This window comes from Manis javanica, chromosome 12, assembly GCF_040802235.1.
Source record: "Manis javanica isolate MJ-LG chromosome 12, MJ_LKY, whole genome shotgun sequence".
NCBI classification, from domain to species: Eukaryota; Metazoa; Chordata; class Mammalia; order Pholidota; family Manidae; genus Manis; species Manis javanica.
In genome coordinates this window covers 28,036,050-28,054,325 of record NC_133167.1, presented here as the reverse complement: position 1 = coordinate 28,054,325, position 18,276 = coordinate 28,036,050, and the positions used below count along the sequence as shown (strand labels likewise).

The 18,276-nt window shown below is 35.5% G+C and overlaps 1 protein-coding gene across 2 annotated transcripts in view; it reads right to left on the bottom strand.

The window, feature by feature from the left end:
- Positions 1 to 18,276, bottom strand: part of NDUFS1 (NADH:ubiquinone oxidoreductase core subunit S1) — a 38,334-nt gene that overhangs the window by 7,356 nt on the left and 12,702 nt on the right. For both annotated transcript variants that reach the window (XM_037009266.2, XM_037009267.2), the window contains 11 exons: positions 13,847 to 13,923; positions 13,136 to 13,217; positions 12,913 to 13,043; positions 12,284 to 12,469; positions 9,991 to 10,125; positions 9,242 to 9,356; positions 8,359 to 8,504; positions 7,904 to 8,032; positions 6,328 to 6,457; positions 3,811 to 3,971; positions 374 to 528 (listed from right to left, as the gene is read on the bottom strand). In XM_037009266.2, coding sequence (XP_036865161.1) covers positions 374 to 528; positions 3,811 to 3,971; positions 6,328 to 6,457; positions 7,904 to 8,032; positions 8,359 to 8,504; positions 9,242 to 9,356; positions 9,991 to 10,125; positions 12,284 to 12,469; positions 12,913 to 13,043; positions 13,136 to 13,217; positions 13,847 to 13,923 — 1,447 coding nt within the window. The remainder of the gene's footprint in view (positions 1 to 373; positions 529 to 3,810; positions 3,972 to 6,327; positions 6,458 to 7,903; positions 8,033 to 8,358; positions 8,505 to 9,241; positions 9,357 to 9,990; positions 10,126 to 12,283; positions 12,470 to 12,912; positions 13,044 to 13,135; positions 13,218 to 13,846; positions 13,924 to 18,276) is intronic.

Genomic DNA, 18,276 nt, shown 5'->3' with positions numbered 1-18,276 from the left:
ACTTCTTTTTATTAAAAAAAGGACTTCCCCCTGATTATATAATAATATTAAATATTCTTTGATAAGCTGAATTTTAATGTTACATAATATTCATTGTATAAAAAGGCATAATACAGCATTCCTGTTACCAGGGGCATTTAGGTTTCTTCTAGTTCTTAATATTAAATCACATCAGCTAATAATTCTTAATATTAATATCAACTATGTAACTAATAAAACCTATGATATGGTTTAAAGAAATAATTGAGGGAGGTATGATATAGGAAATTCCTGAATAGAAAATATTCAAGCCACTCAACATATTGCCATATAGTTTCTTTTCTACAAAATGTACTATTCTCTTCTGTTTGTGGTGTCACAGGCACTAACTTACCTTGATAAATAATGAAACAATCCTTTGGCAAATCCTGTCGAGTGACACAACCTCCATCTGCTCCCAGGAGAAAAAGCACTTTGGGAGGGTTCTTACGAATTGCTTCCACCCCAGGTTTATAGCCAAGGTCCAAAGCAGCTACTTGGCTTGCGATCCTGTAAAAACAATTATCAATTTTTAGCATACCTACAGTGTTCTCATTATAAAAAAATTAAATGTGACTCTTATAATGATACCTAGTCTCTTTTCTATTCAGTGCTGTCCAACACCTTTTTACCCATTTAAAATAGATGTCAAAACCAGAAACAGCACTTACTGTCTTAAGAATGGCAAAGAAAGAAAGAAGATGCTTAGAACAACACTGTGTCTCTTCATGAGGTAATATTTAATGGAAGAATTCTGGAAACTTTATGCCAACTGCAATTGTCTTATATTGCTTCTTTTTCAAAACAGTAAAACAAAACACATGCTAAGCCAAGCACAGTCATTAGACAAAAAGCAGATGATTCTGAAAACTAAAACTAAAAGGGAGAAATTAAGATATCCATAAACTGTAATTAATAGAAAACTATAATTAGTACACTGGTGTATATCCTAATGAAATTTTTTCTGTGCACACATATTACTCTTTTTGTTACTAATTTTTTATTAAGGTATGATTGATATTCACTCTTATGAAGGTTTCACATGAAAATACAATGTGGTTACTACATTCACCCACATTATCAAGTCCCCACCCATACCCCAATGCAGGCACTGTCCATCAGTTCAACAAGTTGCTAGAGATCTACTACTATGTCCCTTCTCCACACATATTACTCTTAAAAGCAGAAAATAATTTTTTTAAAGAAATTTCTGGAGTAACTATTCTTTGAACAATTGTAAATCTTTGATATAGTTTACTATTACTAAATTTCTTTCTAGAAATAGTAGTCATTCTGAGGACCTACTGTGTATGGAGCCAAGTAGTCTTTACTTATTTGTTAATAAGGAGGGTCAGGTCAAACTAACTCTCACTAGATGCTACTGCTGTATCAAACCTTCTGACCAGACATCACAAATTCCTAGGAAAAATTTAACAAAAGAAATGCAAGATTCATATAATGAAAACTATAAAGCAACTTCTGAAAGAAATTAAAGACCTTAATAAATGGAAAGACATCCCGTGTTCACAGACTGAAAGACTTAATACTGTGAAGATAATACTCCCAAATTGATCTATAGATTCAATGCAATCCCTACCAAAACTCACAGCTAAGTTCTTTGCAGAAACACATGAACTGATCCTAAATTCATATGGAATGCAAAGGACCCTGAATAGCCAAACATCCTAAAAATTAACAAAGTGGAAGACTCATACTTCCCAATCTCAAAACTTAGCTCCTCACCCCACATACAATATTTTGTTCTTAAAAATTTCCCTCTAAGTCTTGAGGTTTCTCTGTCAAAACAGAGCAGATACACTATCTTATACACCTCATCTTAGAAAACAAACTAAGTATGCCTAAGTTGGCATTTGTGAAAATGATCAGTGAACAAAAAAAACTACAGGGCTTATTAAAAGATTCTCCAAGAATTAGAAAATATTCTTTACTTTGAAACAAACTTACTATAAGAAATAAAGAAGAAGTTTAAAAATGTGTTTCATGTTCTCAATAAGCATTAAAAGGTATGTCCTAGTACACTACAGTGAACTTTCAAAAAAAATCTTGCGGTAAGCATGAAATGAAATAAAAAAACAAGGTTAGTAAATTGAAAAATTACAACAGTGTTAGCACTCACCAGAATGAAAACTCATGACAGAACATAATTTAAGAAATTTTCTCCAAGGATAGAGAAAAAGGAAGTTAGAAAAATTATGAGGAAAAAAAAATAAGAACCTGAAGGCCAACCAATGCATAACAAACAGAAGCTTCTACAGAACAGCAGTAATGTAAGAATAAACCAGTAACTTTTTCTGAACCTAAAATAAATGAATGAATGAATGAATGAATGAATGAATGAATGTCATTTGAAACTGTAGAGTATCTAATGACATTCCCAGGCAAAGGTAACAACAAGGGTGTGTCACCCAGTTATATTCTGGTAGGAATTTCTAACATAAAAAGTAAGGAACCCTAAGGGTGGGCAGGCAGTCAGACACACATAAGATAAAATCATCATCAGAGTTACCATCAGAAACAAAATTCAGGTTAGAGTTTTAAATTTAATCTTCTCTAAAATATTAAGTTAAAAAAGTACTGAGTATTAAAGCAAAAAAGACTGTGATCTTTGTACTTAGCCAAGTGGTTATTTGTTAGAATGGACCAGTACACTGTTCGATATTCAGGTACATTAAAAAAAAAAAGTTACTCACTTAGGTACTCATTTAGAAGGTAAAAAAAAAAAAACCAAAAAATAAAAAACTATGAATAAAAACATGGACACAAAAGTGAATTAAAATTGTGGGTGAAAGGATCTAGAGGTGATCAATGAAAACAATCCCTATTAAAAAATATAAAGTTGTAAAAAATGTTGATGATCTACAATACCAAATTAAACCAATAAAAGGGGAAACATTTAAGAATGTACTTAAACACTTTAAGATTTAAAATATTTGCATATCATACTTCAAAAAGTGTTTAGCCTCAATCCTTAAACAAATTTCAAGAATTTGTAAAATAATACTGAAGGTAGAAAGGATTATGTGAAATAGGAAAGCTTATTCACCAAGGTAAAATTGGTACAACCTTTCTAAAACAAGCTGGAAATACTACGCATTGAGAACTTCAGAAATATCTATCCCATTTGCCCAAAAAGGAAATGACTAAAAAATTATATTTGATATTAAATAGCCATTAAGACTTATATTATAAAGCATTTCTAATCACAGGAGGAAAATACTATTTGGTAATGAAAATCAATCAAAAAACAAAATTATATACACAGAATTATATACACAGTATTTCAACTGTATGACTAAAACAATATGCACACAGGGGAAAAAAAAGACCAGAAGAAAGGATGCCAAAATAGCAACAGTAATTATCTGCAGATTGTGAACTAAGGATAATTTCCATTTTCCCACATTTTCTTTTCTTTCCAACTCTTCTAAAATAAATTTGCATTATTAATATAGTCAGAAAAAACTTTACTTCAGATGAGCTTTCATGGTAGCTTATATTTTTATCACTTAAAGTGAGAGAACTTGTAATTTTTGAACAAAGGTACACTAATATAATACAGTTTTTCAAGATTCAGCCCTTAATGCTATTTTGGATATTTTTAATATCATTTATTATCTTGGGTTCTTCTCACACAAAATACAAAGGTTTCTATTTGCATCTGCTGAGATGTTGCTAAATATTAAGTTTATAAATCTAAATGTGACAGTGTAACAGGAACACAAACATAAAATTATTTGAATTTTATTGTATATAAACAATTACTCAACATACCTATGAAGGATATTCATAACTTTCCAATCACCAGTAACACCACTACTTGCCCGAATCTTTTGAGCAATGTTGGAAACAGCTGCGAGAATTGCTGCCCCATCGTTTCTTTGGAGTGCAGAACTGCCTAAAATGACCATTGGTTTTTTAGCTGCCTTTAGGACCTATTTTTTAAAAAAAGAACTTTAATTAAAAAATTCATTAAATGTAAACTAAACCTAATCAAATTAGCATCAGTGTTGTCCTAAGTTTTAGTTCTAAAATGAATGTCAGTGATTTGCTAGTCAACAGACATACATCCAATCAGATTTAATATAAAACACCTTGCCACTGCTACTGTGAAATGGCTAAATTATAATCAGATAAAACACATTTTCTAAAAGTAAACACTGAGAATGAAAACCCTTCCCAAATATCCTTGGTCAGAATGACTATGGGTAGGTCTCACAGAAACTGGAGAATGTCCCTAGGGAGATTCAGTTTGTACTGTTTTCAGGAAACCACACTGAAGTACCATGTCTGCTGTCTTCTGTCTAGTTACCATGCCTACAGAAGAAGGAGGAGGCAGGGAAAAGCAATGATCACTAGATCACAATGTAGAAAACCTAAAACTTTAAGGGCTTTGCTTTAAGCCATAGTAACTTCCTAAATGACAAAAACTGAGTCATTCAGTTGAGCGCATCCAAAAGCAAAGGAAATTGCAGATGTGGTGGAGGACGTAAAAATTAGAAGTGAAGTTGTAGACAATACAGCTCATTGTCCTGCCCACTCTCTGTACCATTCTTCAATAGTAGCTGGCTCAAATCAAAGAATCAGCATGAGAATGATACCTGGATACTACAAAGTATAGGATATTCATCACAAGAAACATTTCCCAAGGAAATGTTAAGAGTTCAGAGAAAGTTTTCAAAAAAACTCAAAGGAAATGAAAAATACACACTTTCTCACTTAAAAAAAGACCTCAAAGGCTACACAATGGGTTATCGTACAATAGGAGACTTTCAACACAGAACTCAGGAAAGAACCAGAAGAGAAATAAATTAAAAATGAATACCATTCCAGAGACAAAAAAACAAAACATGACTTAAATACAAGGAAAAGAAAGATAGGCTATAGGAAATTATACAAAACAAACTGAAAAGGAACAAAAGAACAAAGGAAAACATGACAGAAAAGATAGAAAAGGGGATTCTATATCTGCATTGTTAAGGGATCTAAATGAAGAGAACAGAGCTAGTAATAGAAAATATATTTAAATCCATTACAGAAGAAAACTTTTCTGAAGAACACTTATCACATTCTAGGGCATGGGGATGGGAAGTAAAGAAAAGAGGGATACTTCTCAATAAATATTTTTTATATTTTTGATCATTGGCATCATGATAATGCTTTTCCTATTCAAAACAAAACAAAACGAAAGTTGAGCTTGGCTGCCTTGTCCCTTTGCACTTGACCTTCTTGCATATACCTGAGGCTGTAGGCGAAGAAACCATCATCTTTGGAACCACAGGAGAGGCTCAAACACACACACACACACAAAGTGAGCAAATGAACTGAATAGGAATGCAGGAAGGCAGGCTCCTTCCTTGATGACATTCTTGGACAACTGCATTATCTGTCAATCCATCTACCTCCAGAACTATTGTTGTGTGAGAAAAAGAAACCCCTTTCATTTTTTTCAACAATCACCACCCCCCTACACATGCACACACTGACACACAAATTCTAAAATAAAGAGAACCTTGCACCTTCAGACTGAAAGGCTCACTGTGTCCCATAAAGAACCAATAAGAACCACCACTAGTAAGACATACTCTGGGAAGTCACCAAATTTCAAGGATAAAGAATCAAGCATCAAGTGTCAAAGAAAAAGTATCTAAAGAAAAATTAGGATAGAGTTGGGGAGAATATGGCTGACACAGCCTTCTCCACAGTAACAAAAGGCAGTGTCTATAAAGTTCAGAGAGGAAAACAAGCGTGAGTCAAGAACTTTACATCCTGCTCAGGCTCTCTTCAGGAATAGAATAGACATTCTCATGCAAGCAAGGACTCAAGAAATGGTGTACCTACAAGCCCCTCTTAGGAAAAATAGTAAAAACTATAAAATCAAGACTGCAATGAAGTGAATGTAAATAAAGAACTCAGTAATGAAAAAGTCATGTTAAAAGTGTTGCTGAAATTTCTTTTAGGAATAGTAACTCTTGTGGTAAGGAAAATTTCATTTAAGTTTAAAGTTTAATTCTTTCAGTTTCTTTTCCAATAATTTCATGGGAAATTAAACTCTGGTAAATAAAAACAGCATATATAGTACGACCTCATTTCTGTTTGTTTGCCTACCTAGTCATACAGCTTGCTCTCTCTATATATATATCAAGAGAGATGATTTACTTACTTCCATGTTCTTTTCTATATTGCTGTAAGTTTTAACAGTAATAACATGTCATTATTATGAAAACAGTAACTTTAATAAAAAATAATATTTAAAAATCAACAAGAACAGATACTATAACTTGAAAGTACCTGGCTGAATGGATGGCTACCCAAAGCAATGTCTTGAAGAATTTGAGGGGAATCTCCCAGATGGTCATATCTGTAAGTGAGATCCACTGGGCTGCCTATAAGGGCCACTTTTAAGTCATTATGAAGCCAGCTGAAAAAAAAACAACAAAGTTTTGAGAGCTAAATTCAAATTAGCAGTTACTGGTCTCATCAATGCTTGGTGCTACATCTACTTATATTACAAAATGTTAAAAGCACAAAAGCACTCACAGAACACTGAACCTGTTACTAACACATATATTCTGTGTACCCTCCTAAATAGTGTTGCAAAAATACATACCAGGTAATTCAATGAATTAGTTTACTGTGTAAGAATGCTAACTCTAGGCCAGCTATGAATTTTAATTTTATAATAAATGACCTACAGTTTTTATTATGCCACATTTGTACAGCAGAGTTTATTATCTCTTAATTATACATTAAGGACATTTAAATAGAGTTCATCAAAATATACTACATCATTCATATTTATTCTCTGTAGCAGGGAAGTATGGATCCAGCTCCTCTAAAAATAGTTATAAATACAGTGACCATATAGTCTGGTTTGTCTGAGACAGTGCTGGTTTTACCTACTATCCTGGAGTAATTAACAACTCCGTTTCACTCCTCAGTGTCCCAGTATAAATGATAAATTATATTGTTGGCCTTTTGCAAGTCTCTAAGATACAAAAAGACAGACAGTCATTCTACAACATAACTGGCCTGTGCTCTTCAAAAAATGGCAGAAGAGGAGACCATGACACAATGTATGACTCCAAAGTGAATTCTGGGCAGGAAAAAAATTATTAGAAAGGAAATTAAGGGAAAACTGGTGAAACCTGAATATAAACAGTAGATTAGATAGTATTATTGTATCAACCACCCGATGCAGTTGAAAATATGCATATAACTTTTGACTCCCCAAAAACTTAAGTACTAATAGCCTACTGTTGACTGGAATCCTTACTGATAATAGAAACAATCAACCAACACATTTTGTATGTTAACGTATTTCACACTATATTCTTAAAGTAAGCTAGTAAGCTAGAGACAAGAAAATGTTTTTTCAAATTGTTGCTAATATTCAAACATTTTCCATGTATTTATTGAAAAAAAGCATGCCTATAAGTGACCCTGCACAGTTCAAACCTATGTTGTTCAAGGATCAGTTGTATTCAGGGATAAAAAGGCATCTTGTCTATAGATGATTTTCAAATGATTCAGAAATTTACATTCACACATATATACACATAGATAGGGAATAATAAGGTATGACAAAATGCTAACAGTGGTTAATCTGGGTGAACAGTACACAAAAATGAGTATATTTAAGGCTATTTCAAACATCTTGAATTATTTCAAAATTAAGAAGATAAAATAAAAAGATCAGCACAGGGGGTTGGGCAGGGTGGGAGGAATGGACCTGTTAGAAATCACCCTCTCATTATCTCTTGGAGTCTTATTCCCACTATTAGGAATAAGCTAAAGTAGACATCTTTCATATGTAAAACAGACAACTATTACATAAGTACTTCTAAAACCCTGTATTACTACTAACCTCTTTCGAATTCTAGCATTAAATAGTGGTGCCTCAAAACGTGGATTTGTACCAACCAAAAGGACAACATCTGCCTCTTCCACACCAGCAATTGTAGTATTTAGAAGATAATTGGAACGCAAATCTGTGCTGGAAATACAAAATAGATAATGCAAGTTTCCTTTAAAACTTAACACATAATAATCACAGACTATTCTCATGTCAACAAACCCATGATAATCCCAAAAAATCCTTATTATTACAGATTCCCAAATTACATATAAGTTTCAGACATCTGGATTCTCTAATAGCTCCTGATTTAACTTTGGTCTATATGTGAAAATAAATTGTTGGCTATATGGAAAACCCAAGCTGTTACCTATTAGTCATTGATGCCATAGATGTTTTGGTTTATATCCAACTTGTTAAAAAAAAAACACACAAAAAAGCCTACACCCTAACTTCACATTTCTCACCCAGCTCCTGCAGTAGGGAAGAGCTCTTCAGTGCACAGAGTGTCAGAGTCCACTCTATTAAGCAAATCTTTGAGCACTACCAGAGCTTCTGCATCCACCAAGCCACCTGCAATTGCTGCCACATCCTTGCCTTGAAAACTCTGAAACTAAAAATGGATGAAAAGGATTATCACCCAGAAACCTTCATTCAGCAAAAACCATCATTTTCAGAAAAATCAAGCTATTTCCATGTACAAAAAAGCAACAAACTTTTGACTAAAAAGTTTTACTTATACCAACTATTAATTAATCTGTAAGTGAGAAGCAGAGACATCTGTGGGGCCAGGACTAGTAACACCAGCTTGTTTAGGAACAAAGGGGTCTCAAAATGAAGTGTGGAGGCTGAGAACTGTGGAAGTATAGTTAAATACAACTTCTTCTGAAGTATCTGCCATTCCCTCAAGCCTTTTATGCATGCTGCTTTCTCTGACAAGGAAGCCATTCTTTCCATTTTTGCTTTGGCAAGCTTGTATTCATCCTCAGACTTTGCCAAAGGAGCCACCTTACCTAGGAAAGCATCCTTGATAGCCCTGGTAAGGCACCCCTCTTAAGAGCTCTCCCATATATCATTTCCTGCACAACTACACATAGCAGCATACAACAATAATTGACTGATTATATATCTTTCAACAAGACTGTAGGAAGTAGGGACAATGTGTCTTTAGGGTCTTTATATCCCTACAAGCAGCATGACACCTGGTATATAGTTATCAATAAACGTCTGCTAAACATAAAGTAATCTTGGTAAGAGGAAAGAAGTAAAGAGACACACATTCCCTTCTAACTACAAAGTTACCCCTTGAAAATCAGATATCACTATTTAGTGTATATTTCAATTTTTTACCATTCCAGCTATACGAGAGAGTGCATCCTCCCAGGAGGTATAGGTTAATAGCCCCTTTTCATTTCTGACCATCGGCTCAGTAAGTCTTTGACGTTTTAGCCCATCATAGGCAAATCTAGATAACAGAAATTACACAATTTGCGGAATCTTGCTAAAAAAGGGAAGCTATAATTTTCTATTTGAAATCTAAAGTAAATTTTATTTAAATACAGTATTAAAGCATCAAGTGTATTAATAAACACCTGGACAGAAATAATTATTTCAGGTTTTTTTGGATATGAACTAATAAATATTTTATGACCATCACTTAAAACTACCATTTAAAACATTAGTTCTTAAAATCTATTTTCAGCTACCTGAATTTTAAAACTAAAAAACAAGTCTGACAGCTGAAGAAGCCAAATCATTTTTGTTTATAAAACTTGAGCATCTCTAGATATTTTATTAAAACTATGTTCTGTAAACTCTAACTTATATTTAGCTTTTTTCCTCCAGTGAACAAACCAAAATAGATTAAAAATCTTAATACAGTTCATTTTCTCCAAAAAATATTTCTCAAAGTTTATATGAAAGCCAGTGATACACATAGGACTACTGATACCAGTTTTGTCCAATTCTCTATATAAACGGTCCAGACCATAACAGTCTAATTTATTAATTTGAAAATATAAAAGACAGTTCTTTAAAATGAGAACTCCTATAAAATTTCCTTTAAATATGGCAAAAGTTAAGGAAAAAAAAACATGTACCTGGTTTTATCAGAGATCCATTCTTCATTGATGTCCTCATGCATTCTTGGCAAAATCCTCATCACCTCCCCAGTTCTTGTGCTGACCACAATATTACTTCCAACTGCATCCATTACGTCAATGGATTCTGTCTTTCTGAGAAAATAAACACATGTATGTACTATGTTGATTCTGACAATAAAGACAAAGTTTGTTTCCTGGTTTAACAAAAACAAAATATGTTTAAAAATTATTTTCCTTTCTCAATTCTAAAAATAACTCAGAGGAATTGCAATAAAAAAAATTACCTCATATTTTAACACATCACATAAATTCCTAATGCAAAAATGAAGTCTTTGTCTTTTAAAAGGCAACAGGAAGGATTCCAAATGGCCAAATCTGGGAAAATTTGATTACAGAAATTTTAAAAGGAGTGAGATTTCTGGGTATGCCTAATTAAGGAGCTTGACAAATCTTTTTCCATCCAAAAAAGTAACAATAAAGTTAGACAAAATTAACAAAACAACCAGTTCAGCACTTTGGAAATCTACCAAGGCATACAGCAACATGTGTGCAGAAAAACCGAATTTCCAGTAAGAAAGTGGAAATCAGTGGTGTTCTGGCTTGGAACTGTTCTTACCCCTTTCTCACCACCTTAAATTGGAAGTTCTATCAAAGTAAGGCAAGCTGTTTAGATGGGAACTTCTTTCCTGCACATGAAGATTCAGTTTGGAGCAATAGGTAAAGTTTTGTGGAAGTGGTATCTTGGAGATTGTTGTGCCAAAGAGAGCCAAGGGTCTACGAGCCTGAGGCTGCAGTCATCCTCAGGACAAGTACTCCTAGAGGAGACTGTGTATTATGTGCAGCTGTGACGGGAGAGGGCCTAAGCTAGTCACACAGTCCTGGACAACACTGAGACTCAAAGGGCCTAGTGTAAGTACAGGCTGAGCACACTTGAAAACAGTCTGAACTTTGAATTTGCTCCTCTATTCCACACAAAGACCCACTGGCAGAGGATGGAAGCTTTATTGGCTCATGGTATTTGAGCACAATCATTATGTGACTACTAAGCTATGCAGACATGGGCAATTCCTATGACGTCTTTAGAAATAAAAACAAGAAGATTAAAATATGTTCAAATAACTAAGAAAATCATGTTTAAAGAATTAAAGGGTGGTAGAGAAGACAAATAGTGATTCTAAACCATCTTACTATGCTGATGGACAGTGACTGTAATGGGGTATGTGGTGGGGACTTGATAATGGGGGGAATCTATTAACCACAATGTTGCTCATGTAAGTGTATATTAATGATACCAAAAGGAAAAAGAAAAAAAAGAATTAAAGGGTGGTATGACAACCATGACTGAACAAGTAGAGATTCTAAGTAAGGATACAGAAAGTATAAAAAAGAACCAAACAGAAATCAAGAGTTCAAAAATACAGTAACTTAATAAAAACTTCACTAAAAGGGCTTAACAGCAGATTTGAGATGGTACAAGAATGAATGAACCTGATGATAATTCAATAGAAATTATCCAACATGAAAAACAAAGAGAAACAAAGATCGAAGAAGAATGAAGTGTCTCTGAGACCTGTGGGACAACATCAAGTGTAGCAACCTGTGTATTATGGGAGTCTCAAAGGAGAGGAGAAAGTAACTTTCTGCTTAAACAGTTATGTACTGTTTCACCCTTCTCCACCCCCCAATCCTTTTGAATACCTAAATATGTGGTTTAAAACTTCGAATTTTAAGACACCACCTTATACTCTGGTGGGAGTTTAAAAGTGGAGGGCAATTTGGTATGTTCCTAGAACCTTAACAATATTCAAATATGTTGCAACTACCTATGTCATTTCTTGGCTTAGAAGAATCAGAAATATACAACAATATTTATCATAGATACGTAATTACAAAGAAATAGAGACAAACTAAATGTTTAATAGTAGGAACTGGTTAAAGAAAGTATGATATACCTACATGGTTGAAAACTTAATGAGAGGAGACTATAAATTTTAAAAATCAAGACAATTTTACTCCTTGGAAGAACAAATGAGAAAAACAGTTTTGAGATTAAATACTCCGGAATTAATTTCTAAGAAAGCTACAATTAATTTTTCACAGGTTCATATCCTATTTTTCAGTCTAACTGTTTACCTTCCATGAAAAAGGTTTTAACTTAAAGCAAACAAATAAAACCCTAACACAAATTTGAATAATTAGAACTCAGGAAAAAGAAGAATCTGAAATTTTTGTGAATAGTAGCAAATAAAAGGATGAAAGACAAATTGTCAAGAAATACCACAATGAATACCTTGTTTCCCAAGGCCGGGCAGTAAAGGCATAGGGCTTAGAGGTTAGGGCACCTACAGGGCAGATATCAATGATATTCCCAGACAGTTCAGACATGAACATCTTTTCAATGTATGTACCAACTTGCATATCATTTCCTCTGCCTGTTGTTCCCAAATCATCTACTCCTGCAATCTCACTTGCAAATCTGTAAGATAAAAATGTACCACCAAATGGTCAAATACATTGAATTATCTCCTTTCCATTTCACGTTCACAAATAAGATAATGATTTTCAAAACACTAAAAAGACAAGTACGTTTGCAATGGCGAGTACAGTACCTGAATAAAATATAATTCAATGTTTGCATGTAATTTAATTGAAGTATATAACACATAGAAAGAAAATTGCACAAATCATATAAATAATATGTAGTTTAGCTAGATACAGATCTTGACATTTATAACCAATGGACTGATATTAAATGAAAGTGAACAACTTTATTGGCTTATGCAAAAATTGTTAACAACATCCCTCTGCTCCCACCAAAAAAAGTTGCCTTCCTTTCCAGTGTTATTATTTTACCAAATTTTGTGAATACTAAATAAGAATACAAATGATATTCCAGAAGAGAAAGGGAAAAAAAATTACCTGATGCAGCGAGTACACTGTATACATCTAGTCATGATGGTCTTTACCAAGGGCCCAATATTCTTATCCTCCACAGCACGTTTCCCTTCTAAAAATCGACTCCTATCACTTCCAAACATCATGGACTGGTCCTTAAAACAGATTATGAGAAAGGTAATCTAATGCTGTTAATGAAATTAAAACTTGAGACAACCAAAATGATTTATGAAATTAGACCACAAACCTGCAGATCACATTCACCTCCCTGGTCACAAATAGGACAGTCCAGTGGGTGATTTGCTAGTAAGAATTCCATCACACCTTCTCTGTATAAAAATTGTAATATATAAATTGCTGGCACTCAAAAATGGTTTCTGTATAGGCTATTCAATAATCTTTAGAGATGTATGCTCTCATATTGTTAAATTTTACATTTATTATCAGAAATGCCAATGTAACTATCATACAAGTAGTATTAAACACACAATTTAAAAATGTTTACAGGAGTCTAGAATTTAATATTATTAGAGAACCTAGAAAAGTATTACTTTTAAAACAGAATTAGCAAAAGTTGCTGAACGGTCCTCACAAAACATTCACATTAATTCAAAACAAAAACAAAAACAGTCAGTGCCAGTACAGTGCAGTAATATATTGCTGCAATAATCTCAGTTCAATAAGCCTCATATTCACTGTTCGTTACAAGCTGAACTTAATTACTAAACAAAAGTTACTAAATAAGGGATTTTAATACTGATACCACACTCGGCTCAAAATAATAAACATCTGACCTCACCTCCTCTACTATGTATTCACTTACACTGCTCCTAGAAGCCAAACACAGTAATTTCTTAACAGTTTGATACTGAATTTCTCATGTGTGGGAAGGTCTGAATACTGAAATGAGCAATTTTCTGCTCTAAGAAAAATTACTATGTGAGTAACAATAACATACCTGGCTTTCTTAGATTTCTCTGAGTTTGTCAGGATATTCCAGCCTTTCATTACAGGCATGGCACAGGCAGCTACAACCTGGAATTTCAATGGAAAAATCTGTATTTGTATTTATTTATAATTTTAAGTAACCCAATATATAGAAACATTGCACATAAAAATAAATAAATAAAAACATTACACATTTAAAAACATGCACAGAACAGTGCTAGTACTGTTTTCATATTCATGATATGATGATCTGACACTTCATATTTCTCTTAGAAACAAGTAAGACACCTACTTCTTAATTTTTTTCTAATAATCAATGTAATTTCCTTATAAGAGGCTCTGAAATAGAACATCAATACAGGCATACCTTGATTTATTGTATTTCATTTTACTCAAACATTTTACCTACTTGCAGATACTGTTTTGTTTTCTTTTACAAATTAAAGGTTTGTGGCAACCGTGTGTCAAGCTAGTCTACTGGTGCTATTTTTCCAACAGCACTTGTCACTTCATGTCTCTGTATCATATTTTTATAGTTCTTGCAATATCTCAAACTTTTACCTTACTATTATTATACTTGTTATGGTTATCTGTGATCAGTGACCTTGGATGTCACTGTAGTAATTCTTTTGGGGCACCATGAACTGTGCCCATAAAACTGAACTTAACTCATAAATGTTGGTGTGCCCTGAGTGTGCTCCACTGACAGCTGTTCCCCCCCATCTCCTCAGGCCTCCCTATGCCCTGAGACGCAATAACATTAAAATTAGGCCAATTAATAACCTTACAATTACCTTCCAGTGGTCAGTAAAAGGAAGTGTTGCACATCTCTCACTTTAATCAAAAGCTAGAAATGATTAAAGTTAGTGGGGAAGGCACATCTAAAGCTAGTCCTCTTGAGCTGGTAGCCAAGTTGTGGATGCGAAGGAAAACTTCTTCAAGTAAATTAAAAGTGCTATTCCAATGAATACACTAATGATAAGAATGCAAAAGAGCCTTATTGCTAAGATGGAGAAAGTATTAGCCATCTGGACAGAAGTTCAAACCAGCCACACATTCCCTTAAACCAAGTCATTCCCTTAATCTAGAGCAGGACCCTACCTCTCTTCAATTCTATGGAGGCTCAGAGAGGTGAGGAAGCTGTAGAGGAAAGATTAGAAGTTAGCACAGGTTGGTTCATGAGGATTAAGGAAAGAAGCCATAACATAAAAGTACAAGATGAGGCAGCAAGTGCCTATGTAGAAGCTGTAGCAAGTTACCTAGAAGTTCTAGCTAAGATAATTCACAAAGGTGGCTACACTAAGTATAAGATTTTCTATGTAGACAAAACAGCCTTATACTGCCACCTAGGACTTTGATAGCTAAAGAGGGTTAAGTCAAAGCTTCAGAGGACAGGCTGACTCTCCTGTTAGGGGATAATGAAAATGGTGACTTTCAGTTGAAGCCAGTCCTCACTGACCATTCTGAAAATCATAAGGCCCATACCAACAGCATTCTTTAATGAACTAGAGCAAATAGTCCTAAAATTCATATGGAACCACAAAAGACCCCGAATACCCAAAGCAATCCTGAGAAGGAAGAATAAAGCATGGGGGTGGGGGATTATACTCCCCAACTTCAAGCTCTCCTACAAAGCAACAGTAATCAAGACAATTTCATACAGGTACAAGAACAGACCCATAGACCAATGGAACAGACTAGAGAGCCCAGATATAAACCCAACCATATATGGTCAATTAATATACGATAAAGGAGCCAAGGATATACAACGGGGAAACGACAGCTTCTTCAACAGTTGGTGTTGGCAAAACAGGACAGATACATGTAAGAGATGAAACTGGATCCACTGTCTAACCCCATACAGAAAAGTAAACTCAAAATGGATCAAAGACCTGAATGTAAGTCATGAAACCATAAAACTCTTACAAGAAAACATAGGCAAAAATCTCTTAAACATAAACATGAGCAACTTTTTCCTGAATGCATCTCCTCGGGCAAGGGAAACAAAATGAACAAATGGGACTACATCATGCTAAAAAGCTTCTCTACAGCAAAGGACACCATCAGTAGAACAAAAAGGAATCCTACAGTATGGGAGAATATATTTGTAAATGACATACCTGACAAGGGGTTAATACCCAAAATACATAAAGAACTCACACTCCTCAATACCCAAAAAGTAAATAACATGATTAAAAAATGGGCGGAGGATATGAACAGACACTTTTCCAAAGAAGAAATTCAGATGGCCAACAGGCACATGAAAAGATGCTCCACATTGGTAATTATCAGAGAAATGCAAATTAAAATAACAACGAGATATCACCTCACACCAGTTAGGATTGCCACCATCCAAAAGACAAACAACAATAAATGTTGGCGAGGACGTGGAGAAAGGGGAACCCTCCTACACTGCTGGTGGGAATGTAAATTAGTTCAACCATTGTGGAAAGCAGTATGGAGGTTCCTCAAAAAACTAAAAATAGAAATACCATTTGATCCAGGAATTCCACTCCTAGGAATTTACCCTAAGAATGCAGGATCCCAGATTCAAAAAGACATGCACCCGAATTTTTATCACAGCACTATTTACAATAGCCAAGAAATGGAAGCAACCTAAGTGTCCATCAGTAGATGAATGGATAAAGAAAATGTGACACATATACACAATGGAATATTATTCAGCCATAAGAAGAAAACAAATCCTGCCATTTCCAACAGGGATGGAGCTAGAGGGTATTATGCTCAGTGAAATAAGCCAGGCGGAGTAAGACAAGTACCAAATGATTTCACTCACCTGCGGAGTGTAACAGCAAAGCAAAAACTGAAGGAACAAAACAGCAGCAGACTTACAGAACCCAAGAATAGACTAACAGTTGCCAAAGGGAAAGGGAAAGGGACTGGGGAAGGGGGGTGGGAAGGGAGGGAGGGTGAAGGGGAATAAGGGGCATTAAGATTACCACACATAATGTAGGGGGGGGGCAAGGGGAAGGCAGTATAGCACAGAGAAGAAAAGTACTGACTCTATAGCATCTTACTATGCTGATGAACAGTGACTGTAATGCGGTATATATGGTGGGGACTTGATAATGGAGGGAATCTAGTAACCACAATGTTGCTCATGTGATTGTATTTTAATGATACCAAAAAAAAAAGATCAATTAAAAAAAATCCTAAGGCCCTTAAGAATTACACTAAATGTACTCTGTTTGTGTTCTACTAATGGAAAACAAAGCCTGGATGACACCCTATCTGTTTAAAACTTGGTTTACTGAATATTTTAAGCCCACTACTGAGACCTAATACTCAGAAAGTGTCCTTTCAAAATATTACTGCTCATTGACAACAGGCCTGGTCACCCAAGAGCCCTAATGGAGATATAGAACAAGATGAATGTTTTCATGCCTGCTAACACAACATCCATTGTCCATGGATCAAGGAGACTTTTTTACTTTGAAGTCTTATTATTGAAGAAATACATTTGGGGGGGCGGAGACAGGATGGCAGCGTGAGTAGAGCAGTGGAAATCTCCTCCCAAAACCACATAGATCTATGAAAACATAACAAAGAAAACTCTTCCTAAAATAGAGACCAGAGGACACAGGACAACATCCAGACCACATCCACACCTGCAAGAACCCAGCGCCTCGCAAAGGGTAAGATACAAGCCCCGGCCCGGGGGAACCCGAGCGCCCCTCCCCCGGCTCCTGGCGGGTGGAAAGAAAATGGAGCGGTTTTTATTGTTGTTGTTGTTAGCAAGTGCTTTTTGGAAGCCTTAAAGGGACAGGGACCCCAATACATGTTGGTGAGCGGGTGCCTGAGACCGGTGCCTGAGGACAAAGAAAATTGCACATTTTTCCCAGTACTGGGGAGGGAGGGCGGCAGGACCGGTGAGCAGGTGCCTGAGACTGGTGCCTGGGGACAGGAAAAATCGTGTTTTTCCCTTTTATTTTTGGCGAGTGCTTTTTGGAAGCCTTAAGTGGACAGGGACCTCAATGCCAGGGAGGAAGGGCGGCGGGACCAGTGGGCGGGTGCCTGAGACCGGCGCCTGAGGACGGAGAAAATCGTGCGTTTTTCCCTTTTTTTTTCTTTTTGGCGAGTGCTTTTTGGAAGCCTTAAAGGGACAGGGACCCCAATACCAGGGAAACAGGGCAGCAATACTGGTGAGCGGGTGCCTGAGACCGGCACCTGGGGACAAAGAAAATCGCTAGGCTTTCCCAATACTAGGGAGGCAGGGCGGCAGGACCGGTGGGCGGGTGCCTGGGGCAAGCACCTGAGGAAAAAGAATATCACGCGTTTCTCCCTTTTTTTTTGGCGAGTGCTTTTTGGAAGTCTTGGAGGGAAGGGACCCCAATACCAGGGAGGCAGAGCAGCAAGACCGGTGGGCTGGTGCCTGGCGGACAAAGAAATTTGCGCATTACTCCCTTTTTTTTCTTTTTG